Raw genomic sequence first — 19,328 nt, forward strand, 5'->3', positions numbered from 1 at the left:
GAGACAATTATCCCTTATAGCTTTATCCAGTTTTCTTATCCTGATGGGTTGGGGGTGCTATGAGCATTCTCGCTAATTTTAAATTGCTGAAAAGCAATTCTGGAGTGCAGGGGGGTGTGTATATTGAGAGCTCTGCTCTCAGACACACTTCCTGCAGTCATACATGGAACCATGTCCATTTTAGAGCATGGCAGTGCGCTTTCATAAATATGCATGACGCGTTGCCGTGCTGAATGGAGACGGACCCTGCCATGCAGGAATAACTTATTCCTGCCCAGCTGCTTACTGAATCCCAGGGAATATCTTTCAAAAAATGCATGCTAACACAAATTCTGTTAATGTAGCAACTTTGTAAGTTTATAAAAGCAATATTAAAAATATGTCCCTATTTTAGGCCTTTACCCCCATTATTTTATTTTTTCCAGATTTCTTGCACCAAGGGGTTGAAAGGTATGATCTCCAGTAGCTTACACTTTTATTCTTTCAAGAAAAGTATCCATAAGCTTGGGAACAAAGCCACTCCTTTATATTGGTTCATAAGTGTTTACTAGGCTAACGACCACAAGGGCCTTTTTAAGCCTACATGCTTATCCTACTTTAAATTATTGCAGTGTATCTGTTAGGTATATGTGGGTGCTGATGTCTAATGCTTTGTCTAAATCAGCTGATTGTTGTGCACCATTTTGGCGTAAACAGTTAACACAATCAATATCACTGGTTATTTCACGAACATTATTTTCAGTAAGGAGACCATGATCTTCATAAATATAAATCAAGATCCATAAAACTGTTGGAAGTTCCCCTCCTTTTTTATGAAGTTTGCAATCGATAAACCATAAAGTAGATTCTAAATCACAGTGGAACAGACTGGAGTTCAGGTAGTGGCCCCAGAGGTAGAGTAGTTGAAGGATTATCTCAAAATATTCCTACTTTTATAAGTTAAATTAGTAGAAAGAAAAACTGACTCACTAACAACTCCAAGTATTTTGGCTCATAATTCGCTTCTCCAGAACCACACGTGTTAGATCCCTAATCTGTTATTGACGCAAAGTGTCCACTTCTTATGTTTATTTGTGCTGTATTAACTGACCATTCATGTGTATTTCTCATTAGCGATCAAAGATTCTGCCTTATCATGAGCTATTAAAGTAGTTTTCCCACAATGAGAATTTCAGAGAAATATTTCAGCAGAGTAGATAATCTAGCAAGTCAAAAAAGCTTTAAAACCAAAATAATTGAGGTATAAAATTAAGGTAGCCATACCTCCTTTACCTAGTACCTCTGGTGTAAGCCTATTTATAAAGCAGGCTTACCGTGAAATAAGTAATTTACACTGTGAACAAGTCTTTTAGAATCGGGGCAGGCTTACACCAGAGTAAGTCACGAAATAAGAGCATATTTTTTTTTTTTTTAAATCAGGCCTATTATCTGGCATCAGATATGATGCCTCTATGTAAAAAGAGCACCCATGATTCTTCTGAAAAACCTTTCTGTGATAGCCCATTTATCCATAACATGGGTATAGGAGCATGCTCTGGATACGCTTTGAAACACATAGCTTGTGATTGTGATGGTGTGACCATGTGAGCTGCATGCGAAGCATGCTTTGATTGTTTCATCTTTAATAAGCAGTGCCCCACCCCAAGAAGTATAGGCATATACTGAAAAGTACATCCACCAATGCTTGATGATGAAGGAGATAAGAAACATAAATGATATGGACAGAAGAAAGCTCATGCTAGCAAGCAACCGGGAGACCTAATCCTCGCCCCTGTAGTTAGTGCTTCAAACCTGTTGGTCACCTTTGCTTATGTATATGTCAGAATATTTCAGTTGGTTGATGGACTAAATTGTCAAAACTGACATGGTCAAGACCACATGACTGATAATTTTGTTTGTCAACCATTTTGACTGAGATTGTGGTACAGTGGGGGTTGGAGAATGTGCCTTTTCCCCCACTGTAGCATGATCTCAGAGTTGGTATATATATAATTAATAGGGGGTGTGGGGGTGCAGTAGAGTTTGCCCCCCCACAAAAACATTGTTTTGTTTTATTTGCAGGTGTTATTTGGGTGGTTCAGGCTGATTGATAAGCTAAATTGTTAATCATATAGTCTCTACCATGTCAGTTTCAACAAGTTAGTCTCTCGAACAACTGAACTAGATCTGTCATGACTAGAATCAACAGCCAGTCTACTAAAAAATAGAAATAATTATACTTTTAAAAGAACTGGCCTGTGATCAGATGAAGTAGAATAAACTAGAGAGCCAACCATAACAGTGAGGATTTTGGTCCACAGAGTCAACAGAGTCCAGGTTACAGTTAAATGCTTACCAGGCTGTAAGTTATTTGACATAAGAGATGCCATTTTTTAGGACTAAAGGTCATCTGTGCTTTTGGCACAATTTGTTACTTGCTATGAGAAAGAACAGGTCTTCTCACAGCTTTGGAAGCCAGCTAAGAGGATAACCATTGGTGGATGTCTTGTGTAGGTTGATTATGATTTCTTGAAGATGGGTATGCAGCAGTATACCACAGATCTTGGCAGCCATAGAAGAGTGACAGCAGCATAAGTTAATATAAAATCTATCATTAGTGGTGCTTTTTCTAACAGATTTGCAGATGTTTCCTTTGGCTCATCCACTAAAGGCTCACCGCAGTCTTGAATTATGTGGGTGAGAAGTCGACAGCAATGGAACAGGATAAAGGAATGAATGCTTGATATAATGGAATTGGAAGAAGAAAGGGATCAGAGGCCTGGCCAGGTCTAAGGTGAAGCAGTTGTAATGTATTCATTTGGATGAATGCAGTATGAAGAAAGATGTCACTTGGTCTTATAAATGGACATAGAGGTGATGGGTAATCGTAATTTATTGGTCAAGAGCAATGTATGCTACGCATTACTGTGACAGAAAGCTTGCATCATAGAGATCAAGTGTTTAATATGATGCTTTGTCACCAAAATATGAGACACAGTTCACTCAAAGTTCAGTTACAGTGTTCTGGAGTCAGCAGTCCTGTAGGTGAACTCACGATTCCTAAAGTGTTCATTGAGGTTATGTATTTCAGTGCCAGCTCATGATGACTGTTTCTGAAATGCATATTGAGACATAATTAGGCTTTTAGTAGAGGCATAACTAAGGTCTGGTGAAGGGAGCGGATTCCTCTGGTGCAGCCTGTCAAAGACATGATCACCAGGTGCAAATTGTGCTAGATCCCAATACCTATATTGATTTAAATGAATGCTGACGCTGCATTTATAACTCTGCAAAAGTGCTTAATTAATGCAAGGTCAGTTTGTGGTAGTAGCTGTAGCAAACTACCTTTTTCACTCTTGAAGTTTCAGAAGAGCTGTTTTTTTCTCTTCAGCTTAGAGTTAAGGGGTCACCAGTTTGGGGATCTGCATAGGGTGCCGTATGAGCTTACACTACTGACTCTAATCATTACACAGGTGCTGGTATTTATGTTTGGACATGTTATCCACCCATAATACTACATATTTTTTTTTACTTCTCATTATGTTTCTTAATCAGTATTATTCAGAAGCGTACCTAAAAGTGTCAAGTGTTTTTTAAAACAGTATATACATGTTCAAACTTAAAAAAATGCTACCCAGAATGATACATTAAAGCTAACTATACATTATGTTCATTTAATTTGCTCATTTAATTTGCAAAGATCATGTTCACATTTAATTGTAAGAGTTTCACAGCTTATCTATCGTGGTTAAAGGATTAATAGCAGTAAGAGCAAGTGTTTACCATATGACTTTAAAGGACAGGTAACATTGCAATAATGCCTGTCGTCAAGATGTTTTCCAGGTATTACAGATGGTGATCCCCTTGATAATGGAGTTTTGTAACTAACATTGACATAAGGGCTGTATAAAGGACTGATAAACAATATATGCATGACAACATTACTTGTTTTTCTACAACTTTAGTATCAGTGACTAGATGTCAGGATGACTTGAACCTTTATGGAAGCTTACTTTATACCATATATGAACAGTTTACTATATATGAACAGGTTACTAAGTTTTTGTGTTTTTAGGAAACTAAATATGTTATTACTAAGTCACAAAAAATGCTGAAACAGAATTGTCAGATAGGTTATTTCTATAGCTTTAAAAATATATTTATTTTTGTCAACAGAAATGAAAGTGTTTTGGAAACAGAAAGGTAAAATCTACTTTCTTAACTAATTTCACATTTATGTGCAAATGCTATCTCTGCTAACAATGTTTTCTGTCAATGCTTATTTTCAACAGTTTTGTCTACTAAATATTAAACTGAGAGTTTTTCCTATTATTTAGAAATGTCAAACTTTATTGGAAGCACATGATAAAATAAGGAACAAAACTCCACCACCACCAGATCTGCATTTCTTCAACTGAATTTCTTTTCTGTGCACGATGTATTATACTTTGGAAAATTAAATACATTAAGATTTAAGATAAATACAGCTTAAAGATGAATAGATGTAATTTCTAAACTACATATTTGTTGAATAATATCTCCATTACTTTTTCTTGATAAACTGCCGATATTTAATGCACATATTATTTTAATCCGAGACTATGACAGTCTACATTCATATTGTACATTTCAATGAAGCAGTAGTCCCACTTTTGATAATCTTCTCATAGTGGCTCAAGTAGAAATAATTTCTCTGTATGTGGAATGATTCAAGTTAATCTTATTTCAAACCACAGCCTTTAACGGTGTTGCAATGACATCAGAAAAGTTCTGAAAAAAAGATATCAGTCCAGCCTTTCTACCATCAGTGTACTCTTCAAAATGAAAAATAATAATAGCCTGCACAGAATTGTGGGTACTCCAATATTCAAACAGATTCAGAAAGCATCTGTGGTTGATTATTTTGAGTATACAATTGTCTTACATAATTTAGATTGCAGGTGAGATATTTAGTAGATAGTGTTCAAAATATCCTCCTTGTCATGGAATGAGTTTGATGACTTGTGTTCCGGTGAAGAAAGCATTACTTTCATGTATTTTCTCTACAGTCATCTTTTACATATAGTATCTGGTAATATATCTATCGATATATGTATATACATATCTGAAGCTCTTAGAGATATAGCGTACTTCATACATCAGACTGCCAGACTGAAGGAAAAAAAAAAACAAAACCCTCATCACTATCCATCTGGTATCAGCGATACATGGCTGATGTTGCTTCAGTAGGAAAAGAACATCTCTGCAGTCATATCAAAAGATGAAAAAATTTTTTTATTATATTTTTTATTTCTTGTTTGTCTGAACTGTAATTTCTATTTTTTCTAGAAGCTGCTGAAAGCGAGGAGGAACGCATGAAAGCAGGTAAACAATGACAAAGTGTAAGATACACTAATACGTTATGTTTTAGAAGAAAATGATTTTATATAAATGGACAGTAGCTTAATTCTTTTATTCTTTAGGGAAAATAATTCATAACCTTGGGAGTAAAGCTCCTCATTAGTTTAGCACATGATTAGAGATAGTTAAAACTATTTTCACTTTTATTATAGTGCTGGAGGTTTCAGTAGATGGTTGCCATTGTGTACAGAAATGGCATAAGAAGTAGTTTTTTTCTTCTTTAGTCCCTGCTGATACATTTTTAGGATAAGACACGAGTTCAACTTTAGACATAAGCAAGCCATCACATTGCAGAGATTGCATCCTTGTTGAGTCACTCTGTTTGCTATAATCTGTTAGGAAGAGAATGCTATGACTTTGCTACTCAGTGAATTAATCTGTAGTGAGAGCGGTTTTGAATATTCATAATTGTAAGCTTAAACACTTAGATGGTAGAGCAGTCAGCAACTTGTACATGTTAGCATTACAACATTATTAGTATCTACATTATATTAAATTTCAAGTCTGCCATTTCCGGTTTAACATCATTTGAATAAAGCCAGAAGACTGGCACATAAATCCACCAACACTACAGAGAGGTGAAAGACATTAGACAGGGGGGGGGGGTTGGCCTAATGGTTAAGGTGTTTGCCTTACAAACACAGGGTGCAGGGTTTGAGTCTCCCAAGGGATAATTGGCTAGGCTTAAAATGGCTCGCAAGGGCAGTTAGCTTAATACTAATCTATGAACCTATCTATGAACCTATGAACTTAGATCAGACAACAACACTAAGATTACTGCAAACAGGCTGAGCAAATGCTTTGCCAATGGCTTCTCAGTCTGTACTTGCCAGCTTTTCTTCAAAACCAGATGCATTCTTTATTTACATGTGGATGACTATACACTCAAATCTTTCTGACACTTACACACACACACACACACACACACACACACACACACACACACACAAACATCTCTCTCTCTCTCTCTATATATATATATATATACATATATATATATATATGTGCGTGTGTGTGTGTGTGTGTGTGTATATATATATATATATATATATAGATATGTATATATATGTATATATATATATATATATAGATATACATACATACATATGGGTGCAATTAATTTTGTCAAACATTTATTTCTTCGATAGAATGAAGTGCAAGTTTTTTTGTGCAAAAGTTTGTGTAGTAATCATCTCAGTTGCTGAAGCAAGTAAGTGGGTTTATATTAGGGGTGTGTGTGTGTGTGTGTGTGTGTGTGTGTGTGTGTGTGTGTGTGTGTGTGTGTGTGTGTGCGCGTACGCGCGTATGTGTGTGTTTGCAGATTAGGGTTAGGGAAGAGGTTTGCAAGGAGATAGATCTGGTGATGTTCTTTGTGTTTCACTGTTGGAGTCATCACATTTGGGTTATCCCTGCCAGGGTAGCCCTCGGCCGGCCCACATACCAGAGAGTATTTCTGCATCGGTATCTGTCTCTTGAGGACTGATATCAGGTCATCAGTAGTATAAAGCAAGACAGCTGACGCCATTACATCAGTCTTTCTTGCCATGGAGCCCAAAGCAGAAGCAGTTTGCACAAGTGCTGGTCGGCTGTTACCTGAGTTTTCGTCTATCGAATTGAAGCTGAAGTCTTCTAAAGCTAAGTACCCCATTAGGGATCCTGTTTTTTGCACTAACTGATGTTAGAAAAAGTTAATAATTGTCTCACCTGTGGAAAACAAATACCACCCCGAGACTTCCATGATTTCTGTGTCACTTGTTTAGGCCCAGACCATGACGTCCCTCGTTGTCGCTTCTGTGCTTTGTTCAATGCTAGAACTATCTGTCATTGGGCCCTTATTGTAGCCAGATATTTTTGCTTACATTCCTTGAATTCTGATATGGCTTTGATAAGCTATCTGACAGCAGATCTTCTAAAAAAACCTAAAGATAAAGACAGAGACAGACCGCATAGGTCCAAACCTACCGACGATGCTTCCATTAAGCTAGTCGTCAGTTTTCTGGTACTCAGTGAGGCGCTTTTGCAGCCCCTGATGCCCACTTCTCTTGATTCGCAGGCCACTACCAAGACCCTTTCAGAGTCTGGTATGCCGCAAAACTCTTCTTCTACTAAGGATCCTGCGGTCATCTCAAGCTTGGATGGGTCCAGAGCCGCTGAGCAAACAACGGCTTCTGAGGAAGGCATTCGTACTACCAAATCTCGACACAAACCGGCATCTTCTTTCATGACTAACATTCTTTCTAAAACTACTGAGTTTCTTAGGCCCCAGGTACAAACCACACCCAAGAAACCGACGACCCATTCTCAGGCATCTGCTTCCTTGCCTCAGTCTCAAATGCTTAAAATGGCAGAAGACCTTATCATATTGATCAGGGGAAACCAAGCTACCCCCTCGAAAAGAAAAAGAGATCTGTCCCCTGTAGTTTTGTCTGAACAAGAGTCAGATGAATCTGATGCATCTGAATATGAATACATGCAACCCCTCTCCACTTATGAGGATTCTGATGCAGAGGATTCCATTCCTTCAGCCTCTCCCCAGAGAATTTTTCCTTTGGGGAAACCCTGCATACCTTAAGGGAGCATTTCCAATGGAAAAGTCAGGACTACCTGCAGTCTAAAAAGAGACTCAGAGAATTCCTAGATCTTCCACAACACAGACCTTTGGCCATTCCCCCAGTCTTGGATGTTATGGAGGATGTTTTCCTCAAATCCAGCTTGACTTCTGATGCCCTTCCTCCTGCTCTCAGAAAAACATACAGGTACTATAGAGTCTCTGACTCACACAAATATCTTTTTAAAATTCCTACAGCTGACCCTGAGGTCATTTCTCAAGGGCCAAAAGGAATGAAAGCAACCTCTACTAAGAACCCCACCGCTCAGACAGGCATTTCCAAGCATTGGACAGATGGGGTAAGAGAGTATACACCTCAGCTACTCTTGCTATTAGGGCATTAAATTGTCAGTTCCATATGCTGAAATTTCAGCAACATAGCCTGGAACTCCTTAAATAAAAAATGTCTTCCTCTCCTGCTTGGGCAGCCTCTAAAGATTTACAAGAGTTAATGCATTCTGCAAGTCAAGTAACTAAACACACCTTGCACTGTGGTTTTGATGCCCTAGAAGCTTCTTGCAGGGCAGCAGTCACTGGATCTGTCATTAGAAGGTATGCATGGCTTAAGGAAAAGCCCCTTGCCAGATCATGTCAAATCTAAATAGTCTGATGCTCCCTTGCACAAAGATAACTTATTTGGCACTAAGGCAGAAGAGGTTTTAAAAAGATGGAAGAAAAAGCAAAATGTATGCAAACAGTTAAGGATTTCTTGCAGGTCCATCCCATAGGTTCAGCAGGCATTGTCACTTCAAACACTGGTCTTTTCCTGCTGCCAGTAAACCAGCCCAGCCTATGCCCCATGAAAACAGAACCCCCGCCCCCTTGACAGCAGCCCCAGGGAATGCAGAGATCTGAGCAGTGGACTACCTCCACTTCAAAACTAGGGATTTCTAAGCCACCTCCTTATGGTAACAGCTCACAATTATTCATCTCCTCCACCACCTCCCTCTGCCCACCTTCACTTACCCCTAGGAGGAGAACTCTGCTTTCACTCAAGCACCTGGGTCACCATTACCAAGGACCACTAGGTTCTGAACATTGTGTCTCAGGGATACAAATTTTCATTCCACACACTTCAAACCCCAAAATGATTCCCAGATCTACCACCAAATCAGTGGGCAGAGGCTAAAAAGCAAATCCTTTCCCTGCTCTCTATGAGGGCAGTAGAGCACATTCCTGCAGAACACATAGGACAAGGTTTCTACTCCAGACTTTTTCTGGCGACCAGAAAAGAGTTCTAAACACCTTCCTGGTGATCGCAAAATTCAAAATGCTCACCCTCCAGCAGCTGCTACCCATGCTCTCCAAGGACTCTTGGCTAGCCAACCTAGATCTAAAAGAGGCCTACCACCATATTCCTATCAGGGAATTATACAGGAAATATCTCTGCTTCAGGGCAGAGTCGCAACAATTTTAGTTCTCTGTGCTTCCCTTTGGCTTATCTACTACTCCCAGAGTTTTCACAAAATGTCTGTTTCCGGCCATTGCCTTTTGCAGACAAAGATATATTTTGATTTACCCATACTTAGACAACCGTCTTATTCAGTCAGACAACCAGGAGAAGCTGCTCAAGCACCTGGCCTTGTAAAGACCCTACTAGCTTCCCTAGGGTACACAGTTAATGAAAAGAAACCCAAGCAGGTGCCCACTCAAAGGATAATCTTCCTGGGAGCAGGTCTGGACACAGCTTTCCAGATGGCATACCTTACTCCAGAGAAACAAAGTTTCCTGAAAGACTACTTCTCTCAACTAGCCACCAGGCCACAGCTAACTGCAAGGAAGTTCCTGCAAGCTCTGGGGTTCATGGCATCTTGCATACTACTCATGCCATATGCCAGACCGCATATGAGGAAACTTCAATGGTACCTAAAGAGCCTTTGGTGCCAACACTCTCAAGACCTGGAAACTCTTCTGCCTATAATTCCTTGCTTCAAAAAAGATTTTCTTTGGTGGGCAGTAGCATGCACCCACAACAAAGGAATGCCTTTCTCTCTACCCCCACCACCCAGACCCTTACCACAGATGCATCAGACTACACTTGGGCTGCACACCTAGATGGCAGGTGCATTCAGGGCCAATGGAGCCCACAGCAAATCCCTCTGCACATCAATCAAAAAGAGATGATGGCTGTGCAGCAAGACTTGATAGCTTTCAAGCCTCTTCTCTCTCCAGGGGCTCTCTTGATCAAAGCAGACAACATCACTGTGATGTGGTACATCAACAAGCAGGGAGGGAGTCACTCCTACTGTCTATGCAGGCTGGCCATGACCCTTTGGCACACAGCCTCTGTCATGCAACTACACCTGTTAGCACAATTCCTACCAGGCTCTCTCAACTCTCTGACAGACCATTTAAGCAGAAATCTTCTGAACCCACATGAGTGGCAACTCAACAGAGGTACTTTCACCCTAATAACTCAGAAATGGGGAGCCGCAAAGGTTGACCTCTTTGCCTCCCACACCAACCATCAGCTCAGCAAATTCTGCACCAGGGAGCATCACTGCATGGCTTGGAAAGTGGATGCCCTGTCCTTCCCCTGGGTCAGTCTATCGGTCTATGCCTTTCCTCCCTTACATCTCATCCCAAGGGTATTGCTCAAAATAAGGGAGGAAGAATCAAGGACCATTCTCATAGCTCCAGACTGGCCCCAGCAGCACTGGTACCCCTTGCTGCGCAGCCTGTTCTTACTACCCCCCATGGCATCTTCTTCAGATTCCAAACCTCCTGACCAAGAGGGAAGGGGAGTTCTTGCATCCCCAATTACAGACATTCATTTTGGCAGCTTGGCTTATTCCCTAACCCCAAACCAATCTGCCAACCTCAGTAAACAGGTTTTGGATGTTATCTGTCAGGCCAGACATCCTACCACCAGAAAGTCTTATGCTGATACATGGAAAAGGTTCTGCACCTGGATCCAGGTTAAGGGAGCCAATGCAGCACAACCCTCCCTCCCTCTCATCCTGGATTACTTAGCTGACCTACTACACAGTGGCCTCTCTTTCTCCTTTATAAAATTTCATGCCTCTGCTATTTCTGCTCATTTTCCCACTGAGCAGCCAGTTTTCTCACATCCTTTGATCAAACAGTTGTTAAGAGGGGCTAGCAACTTGAGGTCACCCCAAAGGTCACTAACATCAGCTTGGGACCTTAACTTTGTATTGGAAAAGCCCACCCTGCCCCCTTTCAAACCAGCTTCTGCAGAGCTAAAATTTCTCTTCTGGAAGACAGCATTGTTCTGGCCATCACTTCAGCCAGAAGAGTCTCTGAGCTGCAAGCAATCATAGCTGTGGAACCCTTCATCATTTTTCATGCAGACAGGGTATCCCTCAGAACTAACCCATCCTTCATGCCCAAGGTGATGTCCAGTCTGGCTCTCAACCAATCCATTCATTTGCCCACCTTTTTTCCTAACCCCCAGAAGAAGGGGGAAAGATTATTCTCTCTCTAGATGTGTACAGACAGCTCAGATTCTATCTTGACAGGATTAAACCCTTCAGAAAGTCTGATCAATTGCTGGTTAGCTTTTCTCCAGGGGCAGAAGACAAAGCCATCTTCAAACAAACCATTTCCAAATGGATAGCAGACTGCATTCATTTCTGCTACAAACAGCATGAAAAGCCTCCCCCCAAGGGGCTCAGGACACACTCCACCAGAGCAGCCTCTACCTGTGCGGCTTTCTTTAGAGGAGTCCCCACCAGGGATATCCTGGAGGCTGCAACCTGGACATCTGTTCACACCTTTACCAAGCATTACCACCTGCCTCTCTTCTCCAAATCCAGGGTAGGATTTGCCTCTGCATTCTTGTAGGGTATCTTAGCCAGCCCCTAGTTTCATTGACTGCCTCCACCCTTTTCCTCAGCTTTGGGAATCAACCCAAATGTGATGACTGCAACAGTGAAACACAAAGAACATAGTACAGTTGTGTACACTTACCATAAATGTAGATGTTTGAGTGTATTCACTGTTGCAGTCCTGGTTTCCCCCCTCCACCCCCTTTCTTCTCTTTCTCCTTTTATTACCATTCTAACTTGTTGTTCTCCTTTCCTTTCAAGGGATGTATTGGTATTTATTTTCCACTGGTGGGGTTTTCTTCCACCAGACCTTAGTCTCCTACTTGGGGGCTCCTGACAGGTTAGGGCAAGAAAAACTGATATAATGGTGTCAGCTGCCTTACTTTATACTACTGACTACTGATGGCGTTAGTCCTCAAGCAACAGCAACCAACACAGAAATACTAAGTCTCTGGTATGGTGCCGGCCGAAGGCTGCCCTGGCAGGGATAACCCAAATGTGATGACTGCAACAGTGAATACACTCAAACATCTACATTTATGGAAAGTGTACACAACTGTACTTTTTATAGAGTGTTTGAAGGTTAGGCTTAGAGTAGGGATTAGGTAAGAGAATAGCTTGCAGGTTAGGGTGAGAGTAGGTATTAGGTAAGGGAATGGATTTAGTGTTTGTGTGAGTCTTATAAGGTTAGGCTAGATTAACGGTTAGGTTGGGGGATAGATCTAGTGTTTTTTGTGTGTGTGTGTGTGTGTGTGTGTGTGTGTGTGTGTGTGTGTGTGTGTGTGTGTGTGTGTGTGTGTGTGTGTGTGTGTGTGTGTGTCTGTATGTGTCTGTGTGTTTGTGTGTGTGTGTACACCTGCGTGTGAGCTGATGAACCTATCTTGTTTAGCTGCAGTGTTACTGATAGGGTTTTTAAGTTTAAGTGAGGGGTGCATTTCATGTGTGTTTTATGTGAAAATGTAGACTGAATTAATTTAGAGAATGGGCGGACTGTAGATCACATCCTGATTGGAGAACAAATGATGTCTTTCTATGTTATTGTTGCAGTATTCCTTACAATAGGGATCCCCTGCCAAGGGCGGCTCAATGTCTGGCCAGTATTACAAAGCCTTTAGGTTGCTAAAGGTATGTCGTATATCACATGTATACTCCCCATGTGCAGAGTATGGCATGAAAGTGACTTCTGGACATACCATCCTCAGAATTTCTTTGCCGCCAGTCCGAATGCCATCTTCGATCATCAGTCTGAACCCTTGCTCTGTTTGCTGGTTCACCAAACCATTACAGATAAATGCCTCATTGGGGTTTTGCTCTTATCTTTTTTCTTTGCTTTTGTTGCTTGTGGGTTTCATGCCATCTGGAAAGGGTAAATGCCAGTGCTGGAGGCAGTTTCCACATAAAGACTGTAACAAATAGTGTTTATTCTGTCTAGGTGCTTCCCACAACCATACATCATTTTCTATTTGCCAGACTTTTGTCCAGAAGACTCTGCAAAGTCGGCTTTCCTCTTTGGCCATATATTTAGAAAACCAACATCTTAAGCTTTTAGCAAAGGTTGCCATGGAAAGAACTTCCCACGCTGAGGGTCAGCCATCCATGAAGAAGAAAACCAAGAAAGTAGGGTCTGATTTTTTGGCTGTGCTGCCTTTACCTAATCATTAATATAGCCCTAACCTTCTAAGACTCACATAAACACTAAATTTATTCCCTTAGCTAATCAGCTCTCAAGAGACTAGTGAAACCCCAGAGGATCACTTGGCTCCTTTGTTGGATTCCTCTGCCATGACCGCTTCATATGCCAAATGGATCTGGATTCATGCATGTCCCTGGAGGCATCGCAAAATCATCTACTTCAGATGTTCAGGGGGAACTGCGACTGATTATTTCCAACGGGCCTAATGGTGTTCCTCAGATTTTGGTTAGGGAGGAGGTACCGACTACCATTATAGAGTGTCGTATGGGGTCTGAGGCTTGTATGTTTTACAAGACTGATGTGCCTTTATAGAAGAAACAAAAACAAAAAGATATTTCTTCTGCTCCTAAAGACCATGAGCCTCAGACTGAATGGCAGAATTTCATCCAGGGTTTGTTTAATGCCCTTATGGATTTGAAGCCTCTTCAAGGACTTTCTGTTCCAGCTCCCCCTTGGTCTTCTACTCCTATTAAGAGGCCCAGGGAATAGATTCCAGTGAGGAGGAGGATTTGGATGAGGACTCCCTTGCCTATTCTACTCAGATTTCTTCTTCCTTAGACTATGGTTCTGTGGTAGAGGAGTCCACTAGTCTTGACTCTACTTTTGAGGAGATTTTCTTTGGGGATGCAATTTCCAGAATGCTGGAATTTTTCCAAAGAAATTGTGACCAGGTTTCTGAGGTTCAGAACATGCATTATAAGCTTCTGCAAATGGACTGTCCTAGATCTTTTGTTGTTCCTCCTGTCTTGGCTGCCTTGTTGGATGCCTTTTTTACTGCATCTTAGAGTCCTGATTCCCACCCCTTCTCCCAAAAAAAACCTGATAGGTTTTATAAGGTGCCTGATGATTGAAATTTCCTCTATAAATGCCCATCTACTGACTCTTCTGTGGTGTGTGTGATATCTGACAAACCATCAAAGTTACTGCCTTCTACAAAGTTGCTTCCTTCTGATAAAGTCAGCAAAACTATGGAAAGACTGTATAACTCAGCTACCTTTGCTTTTAGGGCTGTCAATTATCAGACTCATATGACAAGATATATTTTGGCTCTTCTATCCCAGGCCTGTCAGTTTATTTCTGACCTTCTTGGTTCTGAAGGGAAGGCTTCTGTTCTTTCCCTGTTAGGGACTTCTTCTCAGGTGGCTCACCATTCTATTAAGTGCAGTATGATGCAACAGATGCTTCTTCTAGGGCTGCTGCCTTTTGTTCTATGCTGAGAAGATATTCCCAGCCTCAGCTTCAACCTTTGCCTGTTGATATTAAGACTAAGTTGACAGATGCTCCTCTGGATAACAAGCATTTGTTTGGTGCTGCAGATGCAGATTTATTTAAATCCCTACAGGAAAAGGGCAAGGCCTTACAGGATCTAAAGCATATTTTTGTTTCTCCTGTACCTAAATTCCAAATGAATTACCCTAATAAGCCAGCCTTTGTTCTTATGTAGTCAAGCCCTCCTCCCAGTGGTAAGAAGGGTGGTAGAGGGGCTCTTGCTGCTAAAGTTACCCAGACTGCTTTAGCTCAGAAATCTCCTTTTCCCTGACAAACCAGCTGCTGTCTGGCTATCCTGTTCCTCTCAGCTGCATTCCTCTTTCTCTTCATCTTTCCCTGTCACTTCCTGTTTAGTTAAAGATTGCTCAAGATTCCTGGGTTTTGTCCATCATCTGTCTAGGGTACTACATGGTCTGGAAGTCTCTGCCCCCTTCATGTGCATTCCTCAGCACCGTTGGGAACAATTAGCCTTTATTTCCAGAGGTGCTTCAGGGTCTTTTGACCCAGGGATTTATTCAGGAAGTTCCAGTTTCTCAAAGAGGGTAGCTGTTTTATTCCACTATGTTCTAGGTCCACAGGAAAGAAGGCACTTGTAGACCCATTCTGGATCTCTCTGACCTAAACACCTTTCTGAAGGTCCCTTCCTTTCAGATGTTGTCCTTTCAGACTTTGTTATTTCTGCTGCTTCCTCAGGCTTTTCTAGTTCCTCTGGACCTCAACGATGCTTATCTTCATATCCCTATTCATTTCCTTTTCAGGAAATGTTTACATTTCTCTGTTGCTTCCTGGCATTTTCAGTTCTCTGCTTTGCCCTTTGGCCTCTCTACTGCCCCAAGGGTATTCACCAAATGCCTTGCTCCTGTGAATGCTTTTTGCAGGCTAAGGGGATTACAGGTCTTTCGCTACCTAGACAACCTACTTTTTCAGGCCTCCTGTCCAGAGATTCTACTGCAGCATCTTCCCTTTTCCATTTCTCTCCTGCAAAGCCTGGGCTTCAGTATAAATGTCCAAAAGTCCTTTTTGAATCCTTAATAGGATTATGGGCTTCTGGGATGCAGGATCCAGACTGTTCCATTGATGACATCTTTGCCTACTCCCAAGGCCTTAACTTTCATTGCCTTGTTTCAATCCATTTCTTCCTCTGGCCTCAGTTATAGCCAGGGAATTTCTGAGAGCTCTTTGTTTCATGGCCTCCACCACGCCTATGCTCCCTCTAGGCAAACTCCACATGAGAAAGCTTCAGTGGTTTCTAAAGAAAGCTTGGCTTCAGCATTCTCATCGTAAAGATTTCATAGTACCTCTTCTTCCATGCCTCAAGCTGGCATTTCAGTGGTGTATTCAGCAGTTGTCACTCCAGGATATCCTTTTCAACCTCCACTCCCCTCTCAGGAGCTGTTCACAGACTCTTCAGTCATGGGATGGGGAGCTTCTTTTGCCTCTCTAAAAGTGCAGGGCCTCTGGTTACCTCAACAAAAGAAAGACAACATCAGTGTCAAAGAGATGAGAGCTCTACTGTTAGCTGTTCAAGCATTTTACCCTCTTTTAATTCAAGGGCTTCTCAAGGTATTTACAGATGATACCACAGTGATGTGGTATGTCAATAAGCAGGGGTGGACAAGATCCTACATCCTATGCAGTTTAGCACTTCTAGTGTGGGAGCTAGCTATCTAGTATCAAGTGAATCTTCACACAGTTTACATTCCTTCAGGTCAGAACATTGTGGCAGACTCTCTGAGCAAATCCACTACATAATCTCATGAGTGGATGCTTCACAGGGATGCATTTCTAGACATTGTCAACCAGTGGGGTACTCCTCAAGTAGATCCATTTGCCACCCCTCTGAACAGACAACTTTCTCTTTTGTGTGCCAGAGCCCCATGTCTTCTGGTCAGGAAGGTGGATGCCTCTCTTTTTCCCTTCCCTCCCCTTCCTGTCATTCTGAAAGCCTACAAAAAATACAGTCAGATGCTCCCAAAATCTTGCTGGTGACTCCCTTTTGGCCCAGGCAGCATTGGCTCCCTCTTTTTCTGCAATTAGCCAAGGACAGTCATCACAAGTTACCTCACAAGGTGGACCTACTCACACAAGACAAAGGAGCACTCATACATCCCCACCTGTCCATTATTTAACTGACACTGTGGGTGATAGGATTTTATGTCCATATAGACACCTTTTTTCAGAGGACATGATTAGGGTCCTGCAGGATGCCAGGAAGCCCGATACTTGGAAATCCTACTTATCCAAATGGAAGAGGTTTTCTGTTTGATGTCTTTCTCATACCTTGGACCCATTTTCTGTGGATGTTCCCTTTGTTCTCTTTTATTTGTGTGACCTGTTCAATGCTGGGTTGGCATATTCTTCTGTTAAGGCCAATATGTCAGCTATTTCTGTTTGTCTGCCTTTAGCTCATCTTTAGTTTCTAGATTTGCGGCTAAACAGTTTCTTACAATCATCCTTCATATTAGACCTCCCAGGAAGCCTGTCCCTTCTTCCTGGGATCTTAATTTTCTTTTGGAGAAATTGACCAAGGCCCCTTTTGAGCCTGTGGATTCAGCTTCCTTGCAGCATAGTTCCTGGAACACTGTTATTTTAATGGCCCTTACCTCTGACAGATGGGTGTCTGAGTTTCAAGCCCATGCAGCTTGTCCTCCTTTTTTAGTTTTCCATAAAGAAAGGCTGTCTCTTTGTACTAATCCTTCTTTTATGCCCAAGGTGGTTACTACATTGTCTCTTAATCATTCTGTTCATTTGCCCACTTTTTTCCATTCTACAAAACAAAAGGTTTTGCACACATTGAATGTGCATAGTTAACTCAGGTTTTATTTGGATAAGACCAAACCGTTTTGCAAATCTGATCAGCCTTTTGTCTCCTTTCATCCTAGATCTTTAAGATTGGCTGTTTCTAAGCAAACTGTTTCTTCTTAGATTCCTAAAGCCATTTCTTTTTGTTGTTCATTTCATGAGAAGAGCCTTCCAGTTTCTGTTAACGCCCCTTCTATTAGGGCCATTGCTTCTTCTGATGCTTTTTTTAAGGGTTTAGATACTAACTCTGTTCTTGAGAGAGCTATCTGGACTTCAATTTATACATTTACCAAGCACTATAAGTTGGGTGTAATATCCAGGGCTAGCGCTGGTTTTGCTAGGGCCATTCATCATGGGTTCCTAGAGGGTTTTGCTGTTCCCTCCTCCTCCCTTTCTTCTTCTGGAACATTTGCACTCTCCTTATTGTACGGGCTACTGCAACAATATGATAGAATAACATAGTACAGTTGTGTAAAATATCACCATAGTGGTAGATGTTCTTCTCTTCACTGTTGCAGTATTCACTCCCTACCACCCCAGGTTCTTTTCCATTCTGGATATGCTTGTTACCTCTCTTATCCTTGGACTGGCCTTTCTACTGGGGCTGTCAGTTCTGAGGATGGTACATGCAGATGTCACCTTTTTGCCCTACTCTGTATGCAGGGAGCATACATGTGATGTATGGCATACCCTTAGCAATTTAAAGGCTTTGGTATACTGTCTGGACATCGGGCCACCATTAACATGGGATCCCTATTGTAAAGAATACTCCAACAGTGAAGAAAGGGACATCTACCATTATGGTAAGATTTTACACAAGTGTACTTTCTCAGCATGGTGTTAATCTACAGGTAATGCCAGTGAAAAATGAGTCTGCTGTTTCATGGCAGAATGTCAAGCTGACATGGAGCTCGGGCTGAAAAAACGAATGGCGACCATTATTTTACACTCACTAAGCAGTGATTTTGCTGTTTAGAGAGTGTAAAATAAAAAATAAAAATAAATAAAATAAAGTAAAAAGGTACATGTGTTTATGTCTGGGTGTGGGAATGTATGCATGTATGAAAGTGAGGGAGAGAGATCGACCTATTTATTAATTTACGCTCTTTAAGCAGTGCTTTTGCTATTTACCAAGTGTAATAAATAAATGAAACAGAAAATAGTGTGTGTATGTGTTTATGTTTCTGTCTGCATGTGTGATTGAATATGTGCATGAAAGCAGAAGAGACTGTGTGTGTATGTTTGTGTGTGTGTGTGTGTGTGTGTGTGTGTGTGTGTGTGTGTGTGTGGGTGAGTGACAGAGAGAGAGGATGAGAGAGAGAGAGAGAGAGAGAGAGAGAGAGAGTGAAGAGTGAGAGTAAAAGCAATTGAGCGATCCCGTAGCAGCAGCATCTGTTACTCTCTTAAATATATATATATATATATATATATATATATATATATATATATATGGGATAAGCCTAGCTTAAATGGGGGACAAAGGCTCAAAATAGGACAATATTTTACTTGAATATTAGGATTTGTGTTGGCATTCATTTTCTGAAGTAGATGTATGCATGTGAGAGAGAGAGAGTGAGTGAGTGAGATTGAATACTCACTAGCATCAGCAGCAGTAAAGAGGTTAGCATACCTCTGGACTTTTCAGCTGAGGAAATCTGGAAAAAGCCAAAAATAAACGGGGAACAAATGCTCAAAAATAGGAACAAAATTTAATTATTGCTCTTATAAAATTGGTAACTTGCTTAAATAAAAGGATTTGTGTTTGTATAAATTTTCTGAAGAAAAA

General features: G+C 41.1%; 1 protein-coding gene across 1 annotated transcript in view; it reads left to right on the top strand.

The window, feature by feature from the left end:
* Positions 1-19,328, top strand: part of LOC122791474 (hemicentin-1-like) — an 810,132-nt gene that overhangs the window by 739,859 nt on the left and 50,945 nt on the right. The window contains exons 19-20 of the mRNA XM_044059217.1: positions 4,156-4,182; positions 5,308-5,343. Coding sequence (XP_043915152.1) covers positions 4,156-4,182; positions 5,308-5,343 — 63 coding nt within the window. The remainder of the gene's footprint in view (positions 1-4,155; positions 4,183-5,307; positions 5,344-19,328) is intronic.

This window comes from Protopterus annectens, chromosome 17.part0 (genome assembly GCF_019279795.1).
Source record: "Protopterus annectens isolate FY-2018-M chromosome 17.part0, PAN1.0, whole genome shotgun sequence".
Classification (NCBI taxonomy): Eukaryota; Metazoa; Chordata; order Ceratodontiformes; family Protopteridae; genus Protopterus; species Protopterus annectens.